Consider the following 14,999-nt stretch of genomic DNA (forward strand, 5'->3'; position numbering starts at 1 on the left):
GATATCAAGAAGCCAGCATCACCCTAATCTTTAATAAGAGTAAGGACATCCATGACTGAGACCAGCACTGACTCAGTGCCCACCAAGGGCCGAAAGCCAAATTTAAAAGGATCCAGCACGTGTGTGTCCTCAAGATAATTCTTAAGCTGAGGGGTGACAATAGCATCAAGCACTTTCATGAAAAACAAGGGACAAAAATTGAAGGCAGTGTAGGATCCAGGTTAGGCTTTTTGAGAAGAGGTGTGACCAAAGCATGTTTAAGAGCCACTGGAACAATTCCATGACTCAAAGAGAAATTAACTACAGAGGTGATAGCAGGAGCAAGTATAGTGCTAATCTCCTTTAAAACCTGAAGAGGAATAGGGTCCAGGGGGGAGCAGGACTTGAGTCGTGAAATAGTTCTCAGGAGGTGGTCCTCTGTAATTTCCGTGAAGGTGCAGAACCGTCCAACACATGCCATAGATAACGGCTGCAAGGTAAGAAGGGAGAAACCACCTCAGTTGCAGGGTTCGGAATGTTCGCCCTGATGTTATAGATCTTCTGCTTAAAAAACGTAGATAACGAATCACAGAGCTCCTGTGAGGGGTAGACAGGAGTGGATACTATATCGGGAGACTACAACTCCCTTACCACCGCAAACAGTTCTTTGGGAAGGGATGTACAAGGGTGCAGAGTGCTTACGAGTTATCTGAACAAGCTTTAAGGGTACAAGCCCTTCTGAAACTTTAATAAAGCATCCTAATGTTCTGTTAAAAGGTCACAGAAGCCAAGTGAAGACAGGGAGTGATTGAAACATTCAAAAATATGTGAAGGTAAAGAAGTCAAATTAACTTGTCTCCAATGTTGGTACGCTGCTGAAGTAGCAGCATTAGGTAACTGTGTGTTAGGTTTAATAGGTATTAAAAAATGGTCTGACAAGACCAAAGGAAGAACGGTATGCACCTTAACACTATCAGCAGAAACAAATATTAAATCCAAAATATGGCCTTTAATATGAGTGGGGCTCTGACTATGTTGAATCAACTGAAAGGTGGACTGGGAACCAAAAGAGGCCCTGAAAATAATGTTCGAAGTGGCCCCATATTACACATTTTCAGCAAGGCCAAGCCTTTTTCCTATGTGAGAATTTGGAAATAACACACAAAAGAGGCCCAGGGTGCAGAGGCCCACCGGGAAATCTCCAGAGTTCCCTATAGGCCAGTCCACCCCTGCTACAGTGGGAAGAGTCTTTCATGATAAGTAGATCAGCCAGTGTTGATTCAGATTGAAAGAAGATATGTTGCTCATCATCAGCAGCTGAAGACTGAAATTACAAAGAATGAGGATGAAGTAGCTTGAGTGATATTGGAAGCAATCAAAACATGGGAAATTCCACATCAACATGGAGGATTGATCCGACTACTTTTCTTGCAAGGTCTGGCGGCCGGCTGGAAAAGTCTGCATTGCAAATCACCAGACGGAAGTACATGTGATGTTTTATAGGGCACCACTTGAGCTTGATCAAAAACCCTGTGGGCAGGCAGCACGGCAGGCATCCACTTAAAATAAGGTCGACACTTAAAGATTCCCAGTCACAGTCATCACCAGATGGAAGCCCTAAGATGGCTCATGAAATAGCCTTTGGCCATTTATACTTTTCACCCAGACTCATGGAGAGGCCTGGGCTAGCGATTTAAGATCAGTGCCAGATAAAGGTTGATGGCCCTCAGGCAGTACCCAGCGGTACAGGAAACCCAATTCTGGCTATCACTGCAACTTGCCTGTGCATCTTGAGACTGCCGTCAAACCACAACTCCTGCAGGTGATGCACCGTTTGCAACACACACAACAGATTTACAGGCACAGATATATGTGCTCAGAGAAGGGCTATAATGGTATTTATGTATTTTATTTTTCGTATGTATTGAATACAAGTGAGTGTGAAGAAGCTGCTGCTTTTTTAGAACAATAATATCTTAAAATGGCGTGCCATATCCTGGCATCCGAAAGCTGTGCCTTTAACAACCAATTACCAAATAATATAGATTTACTCTGCAGCATGGGGGCCCCCTGCAGTCCCCACACAGTTCTCCCCTTTTGGACCCCATTAACAAAGTGACATGTCCTCTTATTTCACAGTGTTCTCTTCTTTAAACTGCTCTCTTTGTCTTTTCCTACAGATCAATAGGCAGCTGCCTTTAACCTGTAGACTGACTTTCATTCATTTGATTTGATTATGATCCTTACACCATTTGCTTTTGGCTATTAGGTGGCGCTTGTGACCCCTAAAGCCGAAACTATTTGCATTAGAGTACAGGCAGGGAGAAAGAGCATATGAGATGGCACACAACGCTTGCAGGTGTTTGCTGGCTATTTGCACACCCATTGACTGGCCATGCGCATGCTAATCCCTGTACCGAGAATGCAACTAAGGAGAATATAATAAAGTGGAATATATGTTTTGAGAGCATTTAATACTCTACCTAAGAAAAACAAACTTTGTTTATTTAAAGATTTGAGAGTGAGAACTAATTTGGAAACCATAAGGTGTGATGATAACACCACGATAGACGCAATTTGTTTTTGTTCAAAGAATAACACAATTAAAGAATTTTGAGAGCATCGTCCACATTGAACTGATCTTTTTTTTTATAATACAGACTTTAACCAATATTGTTTATTGGTCAATCATCTGACTCACCAATGAATACTTCTTGAAGAGAGTTGGCGCATTTGAGTAACCTTTCCTCATTTCTATATATCTTCGCATTTTCTTTCTGTAGCAGCCACACAATTATTTGGGAATTACTCATACTAACAACCACGTTTTTCTAAATAGAGCAGTATATTTTCTTATCAAACTGGCTCCAGACACAACTAAAACTAAAAAGAGTTGGTGCCTAGGGAGAGCTTTGCTGGCTGCAACTCTTCTTCTTTCATAATCCCCGTGGCCATTCATGCCCTGCCCCTCCCCTTCTAAATGCCTCCTCATAGGAGCTCTTTGAGATTGTTTTAATCAAGCCTTGCCATCAAACGTTGCACTAGAAGTGCCGGCCAATGTTTTTTCAAAGCAGTCTTCTGGGAGTTAATTACTTCATTGGAGCTGTAAACCTACTGGTGTAATAAAAATGTCTTAACCAGGTCTGCCTTCAGCCACTCGATTTATAAACACTCTGCATGTCCTTCACAGTTTTGGCTTGTGTATATGTTTAAGGCAGTTGCCATGACCTGCTGCTAGATACCCAGGTCCTTGCAGTATTTTGCACCTGCTACCATCAATGGCCAGTTTATGCCACTACTGCTGTGCCTGGCAAGTGCCTTTCCCGTGCCTACACAAAAGCCCAAACTGTTGGCATTGCCAATGCGTGTGGAAATTGTTCTTGTCACTTCATTCAGGTGCAGGTATTTGGAGGTCTTAATGGTGAAACCGCATTCATTTTTCTACTGCCTTTTTAAGTGAACGTTGTCTTCAGTTTGTTGTTTTTAATACGTGGTATTTTTCATGTGTTATTCTAACTTTGTACAAAACATATGCAAGGGGACTATGTTTGTGCTTCACAGATGATAGCAAATTTAAAGGTACATGCCAAGCAGCAGTCAGAGGAAGATAACATCTGGGGTCAGGTTACATGATTTGCTCCAGTGAAGGGCAATTTTGCACCTGTGCCAATATCTTCAGACCAACTGGTGAAAGATATCACTTTTGCACTGGTCATTCGAAGTAAATGGCATTGTTGCTGGGAAATGCGAATATCCTCTGAAAGTTTACCTGCACCAGTGCTAAATTGTCCAGCACTGGTGCTTTGGTACGTGAGCAATGTATGTGTTCTAACCCTGATGTGGGCCATTTGTGACTTTAGCTATGCCAAGGACGCCCGCGTCTGGGCACCGGTCTGGACTCGACTCTCTGCCTCCCCCGCTAGTTAGCACCCAATGGGACGTAATAAGATAGGAACAACCACACAAGGCTTTTTTCAAGGACACCCCGCGTGCACACCACGGAAGTTCGCTGGATGAATCCCCACGTGTGGCGGTGCAATTGCAAACCTTTTATCAAGTGGGCCTGTCAATCAAACGTGACGCAACCCTTTCTAGAAACCTCCGCAACTTTTGCGCTGGGTAAAGTATTGTCTTACACCGGATGCCAACGTGTCCTACCTCTCTCTTGTCAAAGCCAGGCCGAGCTGCTTGGAAACACAACTGCTATGCATCCTTATCAGTAGGCGAGGTTAAAGCTGCCCAGGCGCCTCGTACCTGTTCACGGACAGCAAAGCAGGAAAAAGGGAAATGTTGCTACTCGGAAGCATTTGCGGTGTGCGCTTCGAAAAGCATTTAAGCCTTAGCAGCACTCAGGCAGGCTGCCGGCCTATGCAATGTCTGCTCATTACACAACATCATAATTCATAGAATATATTTTCTGCTGCGCGCCTTCTTTTTGTTTTAGGAAATACTGTAAAAACCAAAGTGATGTTTTTTATTAACCTTTGTGTAACTTGCTTGCAGCTGAATTTGAAGTCCTTGAAGTATGTGCTCCTGAAAACTGAGCCTATGACGGGGGCGTCTATTGTCCGCTACGTTCCTGGGATTGCCACATTCACAAAGCCTCACAAGAAACCTTCAAACATATTGCAAGTGGTGACCTACAGAGAAAAGCCGGTATGCTGCCTTCGAAAATGTAACGCAATTTGGTGATAACATTTTTTTTTAATAACACTGAGTTTTGCTCTAGTGTCACTACGGGGCGACCGTGAATACTGGCACCCTTAATTTGGCAAGAGAGCTCTGCGAGTTCTCAATAAACAGTTTATTTCAGATATATTGCAATCTATGAAACGCATAAAACATGTTAAAAACATACATGCCAACATTCCGAAGCAGCTGAGAGGGAGATTTCTACAACGAAATCGGGAGACAACAATTTCGCCATAGGAATGCATTGGGGAAATAATTATTTTAGGCAGGAGAACGTGAAAAATAGCAGTATTTTTCACTCGAAAATCGTGAGTCTCCCGCCTAAATCGGGAGGGTTGGCATGTATGTAAAAACATAAAACAAATTATATCAGAACATGAAAGTGGGGCGGCACTGCCTACTGCCGGATTCTTTGAAAAATTCATATAGATAAAATCTGCGTAAATCCTTATAGATGGGACAAAAATTACCAGATAAGCCAGGCTTTCAACAGCGCCGACCCATTTACTGGTAACTCCTTTGAAACTGGATTGTATTAAACTTTGCTCTAGACAGTAGGAAACTGTGGTATGGGTTTGTGACAAAATCCAGATCCCATCCAACTTGGGGAGAAATTGGTAGGTGCAGGAAATGGAGGTCCTCCCTAAAGCTAGACCAAGTCCCAAAATCACTGTCTTTAGTGCTGGCACTAAAGTGGGGGGGGGGGTGGATTATCAAAGTAAGAACCCAAACCAACAGATCCAAGGGTCGTTTTAATATGTGCCAACCACTCTATTCTATGGTAGTTACCCAGTGAAAAAATGCGTTTCAGCAAAAGTTTAGTTAAGTAATTAACTTCAGAATACCACAGAGGGTACTAGCCTAAGGGTTTTGAGATATTGGCAATACCCGTCCCAAGGTGGGGGATGTAAGCTGCGGTCGATGTGGGCAACTTGAAGAGACCAGAAAGAAAAAGATTTCCCTCTTACTGGATTCCACCAACCTTGCCCATGCCCCAGAGTTTGCTCTCGTAAGAACCCCGACCGACATATGTGGCATTGAGGACTTTGACAGATCTTGGCGGAATCTGGAAAGGCAGCCTGTGGCCTGATTCATCCTTGATCTCCTGGCATCAATGTTTTCCTTCCAAGTAATCCTACTATTAATTATGATCCCCACATTTTAAAAGTGCTTATAAAAGGAAAGTTTAGTTTCCCCAAGAGAAACCGTCCGATCACACTGCCTACCAACTGAGAAGCACATGACAAAGCAATTTTCTTTATTAACTGTTAGTCTGTTTATATCTCTATCCACTTGGACTCCCATCCAAGATGTAACCATGGATGACCCTGTTATGCGCTCACTTGTATTTATTGGAAAATCAACCTATTCTGTGACCTCCGGTCGACGAGCACTCCTGTTGTTATACATTTTGTATGCCTGTAACAGTGCCTCAATTTCCAGCGCCCAGATGCCCAATGGCTTGGCACGCTATACAAATAATACACCAAACTAAACTCTAAGTCCCAAGTGGGTCAGGAAATCCAGGAAGCCATTAACCAATACCTGCAGCGACTTAGCTCCAAGTCAATCGCTGGCTTCAGAGATTTGTGTGCAACCTGCAGTCACACATTTGGAATCCCAGCGGACTCTGGGGTGGCCAAATCCCTTCAAAAGTCGTAAAGTGAGTGCCATGAAGTGATGGTACTGACAACACCAGTTATTACAGCACGTATTTAGCTTTATTGTGGTTAGGTTTCCATTGCAACTTTTCACAATTAAATATTTTTCAAGATCGCTTACCATGTTTTACTCGCAGCTAGTTTAGCCGTTTGTTTATTTGTCTTGGTGTTTTCACCTCGTCCGTCATCGCTGCGTTTAAAAATAAATAAATACATGTGTTGTGTGTTTGAGGTAGAGGATTAGGGGTGGCAGGGTGAGGTGGTGGGGTGATCTAGGGGGATTAGGGGAAATCCCCCATTAAAATAAAAAAGTGGGGAAAATGGCCGCAGTGAAAACACCACAGCAAATATGCAAGCGAGGAAACCTTCAAGCTATTTCAGAATCTATCTTACTAAAATATCAAATGTTAAATGTATTTCCACTATAAATTAGAATCAATCCTCCTTCCAATGCAAAAACAATTCAGACATGTTTAGAAAAATCTCAAATACTCAAGACAATGATACACAATTTCCTCATAAGTGACATTCAAAATCTAAATACAAAAATAGTGTTTTTGGGCAGCTGGAATTCTACAGCTCTAACTGTAAGGCATCTTTATTTTTGTACACAGCCTAATGGTGGTCAAAATCAAGTGGATCGCTCTCCAGGGTCTTGTGGCAGTGCACTCAGTGGAAAGGTGCCTAATAGTTTCAACCATTCTCTTTGCAGAACATAGTCTGCAAATTATCTTATCGCTTAATGCCCCACCTGGCCCCCATCACCTCTAATATTTAAATTGATTACAATGGAATTTCCTAAAATATTCCCTTACCAGCCCACCTGAAAAGTGATGTATGCATGGTTGCCCCTGGGGGTCTTTTCAATAGCCATTGAAAGCTCCTGAAACATATTTAAATTCCCTACCTGGTTGTTGGCCCAGTCATATTGTTGCATGAACATGTTCTATTAGAACACATTCATTACATGTTTAAAATTATCTCCTGTAATATAGCCTTTAAGACCGATGGAGTGGTCATTATCACGGGAAAAGGACCTGCCACTGAGTTATTGCCTGAGGCGAAGCTAAGGGTCATAAGTTGGGAAGGGGTCATTATATCAACCGATAATGACCCCTTTGAGGCCTATAAGACTATTAGCACATCGTGCTAGTAGCAGTACATGTTTGGAAGTTTGGCGATGAAGTAAAACATTGTGATTTAAGAGTGAGTAAAGTAAATAGACAAAGTTGGGTTTTAAATGTGATTGTATCTCGTCTTATTTAAATAACATTGTTATCTTCATACGTAAAGCATTTTTATTTCAACCTGGTAGAACTGGAGCAGGTTTAGCATGACCATGCATTAGTTGTCATGTAAAAGTGAACGGTTTCTCTATAAGAAAGTGAAATCATTTTCCAATGTTTTACCTTGTTCTTTCTTGTGTTAAAAAGCATGTTGCAGCAACAAAAAAGGTCCCCCGCTAGACAAAAGTGTCTTTTATTGAAACAGATTCATGCCAGGAGATTGCATTGTTTTCCCCACGTCTGCTTTTGAGGTCAGAATGTTCAAAATGCAGTCAATACCAGTAGTTATTGACTGAACCCTAAACACTCTGATTGGCTGAGAGGTGGTCAATAATAATTTCCATTTGCTAATAAATGTTCACAAGCTGCCATTAATTGCTCAATGACATCTCCGGACTGCTCACTTGAAACTTGGTTAATGTCATACAATAAGGGGTGTCACTTTCTTATGGCAGAGTGCAATATGAAGGCGTAAAAGCAAAGCTTAGTTTAACATGGCACTCAAAGAGTTTGGGGGTCATTTTAAATAAAGCGGAAAGTGCATGCAGGAAACAGCTAACATTAGCACTTACGCTGTGTTTGGTCCCCTGCGTGCAATTTTCATCACTCACAAAGCAGAGTGTAATTGTGAAGAGTAAATCAAGGTGAAACCGCCTTTACTCTTCACTTTTATTCCCAGCTCAGTGAAAAATAAATCACTGCCTGCTAATTACCTTTTTGCAGGCAGTGTTTTATAATGTATTCCTATGGACGCAACCTGCTAGTTGCCAGGGTCCTTATTTTCTAATGAGTGAAGTTTCCTTTCAGCTCATTATGCTACCATCCTGAAGAATAGAAGGGAAGCAAAGCGGAGATGGCATCCATGCTTTGCTTTGCTCCCCCTGTGTCTGGAGAGCAGTTAGTTTTAAGCCTGAGTGAGATTTTCATTCCAATGGAATATGCTGCCTGCAATGCATGTTTGCAGACGGTGCTTGATTTCTCCCAAAGTGGGCTGTAAAAAGTATAGGCATTTTCACCTTCATTTTCTACTTAGGAGTGTTTAAAAGTGCATGCAGGGGACCAGCAGCAAGTTTAAGCTTTGGTGGCTGTAGGAATGTTTGTGTTTGTATACTAGGCTCACGTTGGTGTGCTATAACGGTCACACATCCTCAATTCTGGGCAAGGAAATAGTGTGGTTTTCAGAATTTAAACTTTATTTGAAAGAATAAAGTAACTTCAACTAAATCCGTCTCCAACTTTGACCTGGAAATCACCACAATGCTATATATGTCCAAAATCAATAATCAACAAAGATGTAAATCTCTGCCTATATGAATCTCACTCTTGGTAGTCATTCGGGCATTCAATCTCAATTCTAAATGTGTATTGTTTTCTAAAAGATACTAGGCATTTTACATAGTCTTTCCACATTTGCAACTTTCTTATTAACTGTTTCTTCTGTGACATTATAACATGATGCCAATGTGTTTAAAATAATACATTTACAATCAATTTCACTCCCCTTTACAAGTGTGGGACTGTGAATGTATTGGCTATGTGCTGGTCATTTTAATGTAGACAATGGTCAGCTTGTATTTGTCTCCTGTAGGTTTGAATTCAAAGTAATGCTCCCAGGGATCTAATAACTGTATTCTGAACTCAAATGTATGCCGAATTCTCAAAATAAGTGAGTTCAGCTTTAACAGAATATGTGTGTGTGACTTTCACTGAGCATGAGTGTTACTTTCCATCTACACTTGTGTGTCGGTTTGACTTTGAATACAGCTATGTATGCACGTTTCAATTCACTTGGGTGTGTGTGTGTGTGTGCACAGTTTTCAACCTATTCGTGTGAGCAACTTTCAATCAATGTAGGCATGCACTTTTATGCACCTGTGCGTAGTTTTCAGTCAGCATATATTTGGGCTAGAGATGTACTATTACCCAGTACTAAGTAAAATGTTATATTAAAACGAAACTGCCTTATCCCATTACTCTTGAGTCTGCCTGTGCATTAAAATATAAAGGACAGCAAGGATTTAACACTTCACACTATTCTTATTGAATAGAACTAATACCTTATACTAATGTTCTTTGGCAAACATCTAATCTACATCTATGGACCCCTCCACTGACTTTTACACCTTCACAAAAGTATATGGGCCTACCTATCAATGAACTTGCACCCATTGGAACACTGAGAATAAAGCCTACCTTACAAAAGAAAAATAAACCTATTCCCGTTAAGGGTGTGATACCTACTTCCCTGACCACAAGGTTACCCAATGAATCTGACCAGGAGGTAGGGCTAGAAAATACACCATACATTAGTGGGCATTCACACGATTGGGATGAAGCTGGAAGTTAAGGTTCTGACACTTCAGGGTCAGACCCTACCATCAAGCCCAGCATGAATACACTTGAGGCCCTCCTGGAGCACCTAGTAGCCCAACATGTACAGGCAGATCAACACCTCCAGGAAGGATTGGAACAAATAAGGGTCATCCCACAACATCACATAGTTCCCCATGGTGTTTTACAACCGTACCAGGAGGGGGAAGATCTGGGAGCATTCTTTGTCAACTTTGAGAGACTTGCTACCCTATTCCTCTGGGATCAAGGGGTGAAGCTGTGTTATCTGGCCCCCCTGTGACAAGGGGTCCTACAGGCATCCTACCAGAGAATTAATCCTTTGGGGACTACCCCATTTACAGAAATAAAAAGAGCCTTACTAGAGCAAGGGGGACAGGCCAAGAGTTTTTACATGTTGACGCTCATTGAGTGTCATCTTTTATACAGTGAAATTCCCCTAGAGTTAGCAGGATGTATTCAGAATACCGTTATGCAGTGGTTGGAAAGGAAGACACTAGCAGAGCTACTTGAGGACTTAGCCTTAGAACAATGTATTAATGTCCTTGCCTCTGCTTTACAAAAAGGTATTTTACTACTGCAAAAACCAACATGGGAGACGGCCATTCAAGTAGCCCAAGCACACTCAGAAACTGCTAAATAGCTAAGATATTTAGGGAAGCCGGAAAAACAGAGGAAAGAAATGAAACCCCAACCCAAGTTTATGCCACCAAAAAGTGGGTGAAAACAGAAAAATGTTCACCACGAGAAAATACCAGGAGGAAGCCCAAAAACAATCACTCCCCTGACAGTAACAAATGGGCCCCTATTCCGCAGGGAGGAATTGGGAAAAATAAAATCTCCTTTCCCCATGACACCAATATGTTACTCATGTGGAGAAAAGGGACACATTGCTAGGTTTTGGTCCAAACACAAACCTGAGGAACCAATGGAAATATGTTGGATATCAGCAGAACCATAGGAAGAAGAGAAGGAAGAACTGGAATTTGATCCGAATAATTCTGAAATGCATTATTGCAGATCCCAACCTTGCCAGACTCATGAGAGAATACTGGTAAATGGGGAATGGGCTAACACCTTTATAGATTCGGGAAGTACACAGACTGCAGTCAGGGCCAACCTCCTATATCCTCAAGACCTACAAAATAGTAGAAACATCAAAATAACACATGTGGAGCATCCTTAGAAATCAATCAACAACATTGAGAACAGCTGTGGTACATGGGTTACAAGAGGAGATAATAGTAGGAACAGACATTCCAAACTTTACATGGCTATTAATTCCTACTGGAAGACAACATGTGGATACACCATACTCTCTGTTGAAATCTTGGTAACCTTCCATTGAACTTTCAGACATGCCTATATGGAACTGGGAAGAGGTACGGTTTCCAAAAAAGGAGAGAATGATATCATCTACTCCTATGTCTGGCATGAGAAATGTCCATTCAAGAAAAGAAGGAAAGCAACAGAGATAAGGGGAAGGGTATCTGCCAAATAAAGGTAATTTGTACCTTCTCCCCAAGGGGAAGCCCCTTTCTGTGAGGCTAGGGAGGTGAGCCCGCTCCACAATACCCTCCCTAGTGGTAGAGGCAAGTGGAACCTCACCGGGAGAGACTTCCCCTTTAGGGACAAGGACTCCCGTTCCCATGAGAAACTCCCTCAGGCTGCATGTAGCATGGGCTGCATGGGATGTGTCAAAACACAAGTAAAAAGGAATTGTCATGTCTGCAAAGAAGAAACTCCAGAGGTATATCGTTATCTTGGAAAAAATGTTTGTTTCCTTTTAAATCAGGACATCCACTTTACTGGCACGAGGAGGTTAACGGATGTTATGATGGGGAAGCTCTAGACAAGAGAGAGGAACATAAGAATAAGCAGTGCGACGCCACAAGCTATGCTACACCGGTTGAGAGTGGAGAGCGATAAACTTGCAAGTTTCAAACTCGCTTGCAGGAGTTGTTCAGGATCCCAGAATTACAGCAATCCCGAGACGTGAGAAATCAAGATGGCAGGAGCCGAAGCAGAAACAGAGGTGGTGGTGAGACCACTTGACTCAATCTCTGGTGGACCCTTGGTCTGAGGAATATCGCAGAGAACCCAAGAGCCGCAGAGAAGAAAAGTGTGTCTGGTTCAGTTAGGCTAGTTTTGAACAGCAGACTTGTTTCTTTTGGACATTCACGACTGACAGACAAGCACCCTGGTTATTAAAATAGGCAGGCACCACCCATAGACATAGGGCAAGTTAGGCCTTCTATATTATTTTAATAAAGAAAAGTACACAATGTCCTCTGAGAGGTTTGTGTCCTTCTGACTAGCCACAGAAGTTGAATCTACGAAGGGTTTCAAGTTCCCAATTTGGAGCTGTTTCGAACTGCCCTTCTGCCACAAGACTCACGTCACTGCGAATTTCAGATACAATGATTCAGCGTGAAATATATGTTTGCTAGACCAAAATAGAGCTTTAAAAGCTGTTTTCTGTATGGATTTCACCTTATTTTGGATAAATTGAAATATACAAATCCAATCACTGAAATGATATGCAATGATGATTTACTTTGGCTGCAATAGGCATTGGGGGTCATTCCGAGGTTGGAGGTAAGGAATTACCGGCACCGGTAAGGGTGCCGATGCGGTAATCCCTTACCTCCGTATTCCGAGGTCCCTTTGCGGGTCCTTCCTTACCTCCTGCTTTTCCCCATTCCCATTGAGCCCTATGGGGCAGAAATGGGAATGGGGAAGGGCAAAAGGTGAATGGGGAATTACCGGTCCCTCCAACCCTGGAATGGACCGGTAATTACTCCATTCACCATGCCGGATTTGGGACGGTTCGGAGGCAACCTGGAAACCCATTTTTTTTTACAGATGGTATCTGAATTAAGAAATCCACTGCTCTTTGGGGACCCTGCTGGGTTCCTATGTGAATAACATATTCCAGGTGCATAGCCTTAAAACTTAACACTCAGAGGAGTCCCGGGAGGATAGCTCACCGGCAACGTGCTCGCCTTGGAATCAAGATGACATGAAGCAACACAGGTTCGATCTCTGGGTCCACGCTTAGAAACCTCTGGGTATTTAAGCACGTTATAAATACGCAACTAAGACAAAAACAACTACGCAACTAAAAAACAAACAATTCCTGTAACAGCACCTCGATGCCCATGGGCTGTGTGAGCACTTTAAAAATGCAAAAAAAATTAAAATTCTAAATAAATAAAGATGATTTCAATACACCTTATGTGGCCTGCGGTATTCCTTGGAAGTAAAATAGGGTTTTGGTCCTATCTTTCAGGGGGCATAATTCTTATTTGGTTCTCAGCCATGTATCTTTGAACTGTCGAAAAGTGGCTGAAAGAAAATATGCAATCTACACCATTGACTTTACAGGTGAAATCAGGCCTCTGTAATTATTGCAATCCTAAAGTTACTTTCAAATTATATTTGCAAATGTTGTTGGGCATGCACGTTTGTTCATCCTTTACAAGGTATTTAATTTAAACATGGTAGCAAGCAAAACTGCTATGCAACACGAAGTAAACACCTTTGGGGAAATGGTTCTTTTGCGCTGTATGGAATCCTTCTGTCATCAGTTTATTCTAGGTCATTATCCGTTGTTCCAAAGTTCCTTAGATGCTCCTCTCATGCAGGTACCCGTTCATCTAAAATGAGCCCCCATGTATGAATCCCCGGCATATTCCATGGGCGTCCATTCCATATGGTTTTACACCTGCATAAAACTCTCATGCAGGTGTAGAACTGGGAACTCTTGCAAGAGGGAGTAGTAAAGCAAAGCAGAGATACAAACTCTGCCTTGTTCCCCTACTATGCCTTGGAATGACATGAAAGTGCCCTTTTACGCTTTCATTCTTCACTCCATAGCCCTAGGAAGTAAACCCTTCAAGCTTTTCTTCTTAATTTTTAAATGCGTTTTCCTCAACGTGTCCAGAGAAAGGATAGAGGCATTTGCCCCAACCCTACTATTTTCACACAACATGGTGTTGATTAGGGTATCCCTATCACATACTTCAACATATCCTTCTATTTTCTGTTCCCCTTTCCAATTCCCTGTTGTGCACGTCTCAAAATCTTCATGTACCACTGCAACACTTTTTTGGAGGTAGTTACAAATCAACAGTTTTAAAGTGAAGCCTCCAAAATTCAAATTCAACTTTCTGATTAAACCACTTAGAGGCTGGAGGAGTCTGTCAAGTGTTCCTTCAATTGGCCAAAATGTATTTACACAAACTGTTTAGCTTGAAAATAACTGGCAAAAAAATCATGAGCTTAAAAGAAATGTTCTGAACATTAATTTCTTATGAAATATTAGTAACCCGGCGAGAGACAATCTGAATGCAACAAGCATTCTGATTGGCTCTCGCCAGGTCCCTACCCGGGAATCCCTCCATCAGGATTCCCCGTCGGGATTCCACGGCCTTTGTCCCCGGCGGGGGGCTTGGCAACCCCTCAGCCAATGAGGAGGCTCGAAGCGGGGCCATCCCCGCTGCGAGCCTCCCCGCGGCTGAGAGGCTGCCTTCGCCCCCCGCCAGGGACTCGGGTAAGTCTTTTTTTTATTTTTTATTCCCTTCTCTCCCTCCCACCCACCCCCCAACTTACCTTCTTGGTCCTGCGTCCCCGGCGGGGGACGAGGGAAGCCTCCAGCCGTCTGGAGACTCGGAGCGGGGCCATCCCCGCTGTGCGCCTCTAAACGGCTGGGGGCTTCCCTCGTCCCCCGCCGGGGACGCAGGTATGTTTTTTTATTATTATTTTTTTTTCCCTCTTCCCACCAGTTCCACTCCCGCCCTCCCAACCCCACTTACCTTCTTTTTGATCCTTTTTCGGGAGCAGACGCGCTGGGAACAATTGTGTTCCCAGCGCGTCTGCTCCCGATGGCCGCCATGGAAAGGGAAAACGGACTCCGTTTTCCCTTTCCATGGTGGCGGCCATTTTCTTTTTTTTTCTCCCGAAACGCCGCAGCGCCCGAAACGCTGCAGCGTTTCGGGACAAAAAAAAAAGCTTTTAGTGCCCTGGTCAT

General features: G+C 42.8%; 1 protein-coding gene across 1 annotated transcript in view; it reads left to right on the forward strand.

Moving 5' to 3' along the window:
• LOC138515593 (uncharacterized) overlaps nt 1–14,999 on the forward strand; it is a 522,837-nt gene that overhangs the window by 252,039 nt on the left and 255,799 nt on the right. The window contains exon 10 of the mRNA XM_069630332.1: nt 4,483–4,635. Coding sequence (XP_069486433.1) covers nt 4,483–4,635 — 153 coding nt within the window. The remainder of the gene's footprint in view (nt 1–4,482; nt 4,636–14,999) is intronic.

Source organism: Ambystoma mexicanum, chromosome 6q, assembly GCF_040938575.1.
Source record: "Ambystoma mexicanum isolate Mex_15411 chromosome 6q, UKY_AmexF1_1, whole genome shotgun sequence".
Taxonomy (NCBI): Eukaryota; Metazoa; Chordata; class Amphibia; order Caudata; family Ambystomatidae; genus Ambystoma; species Ambystoma mexicanum.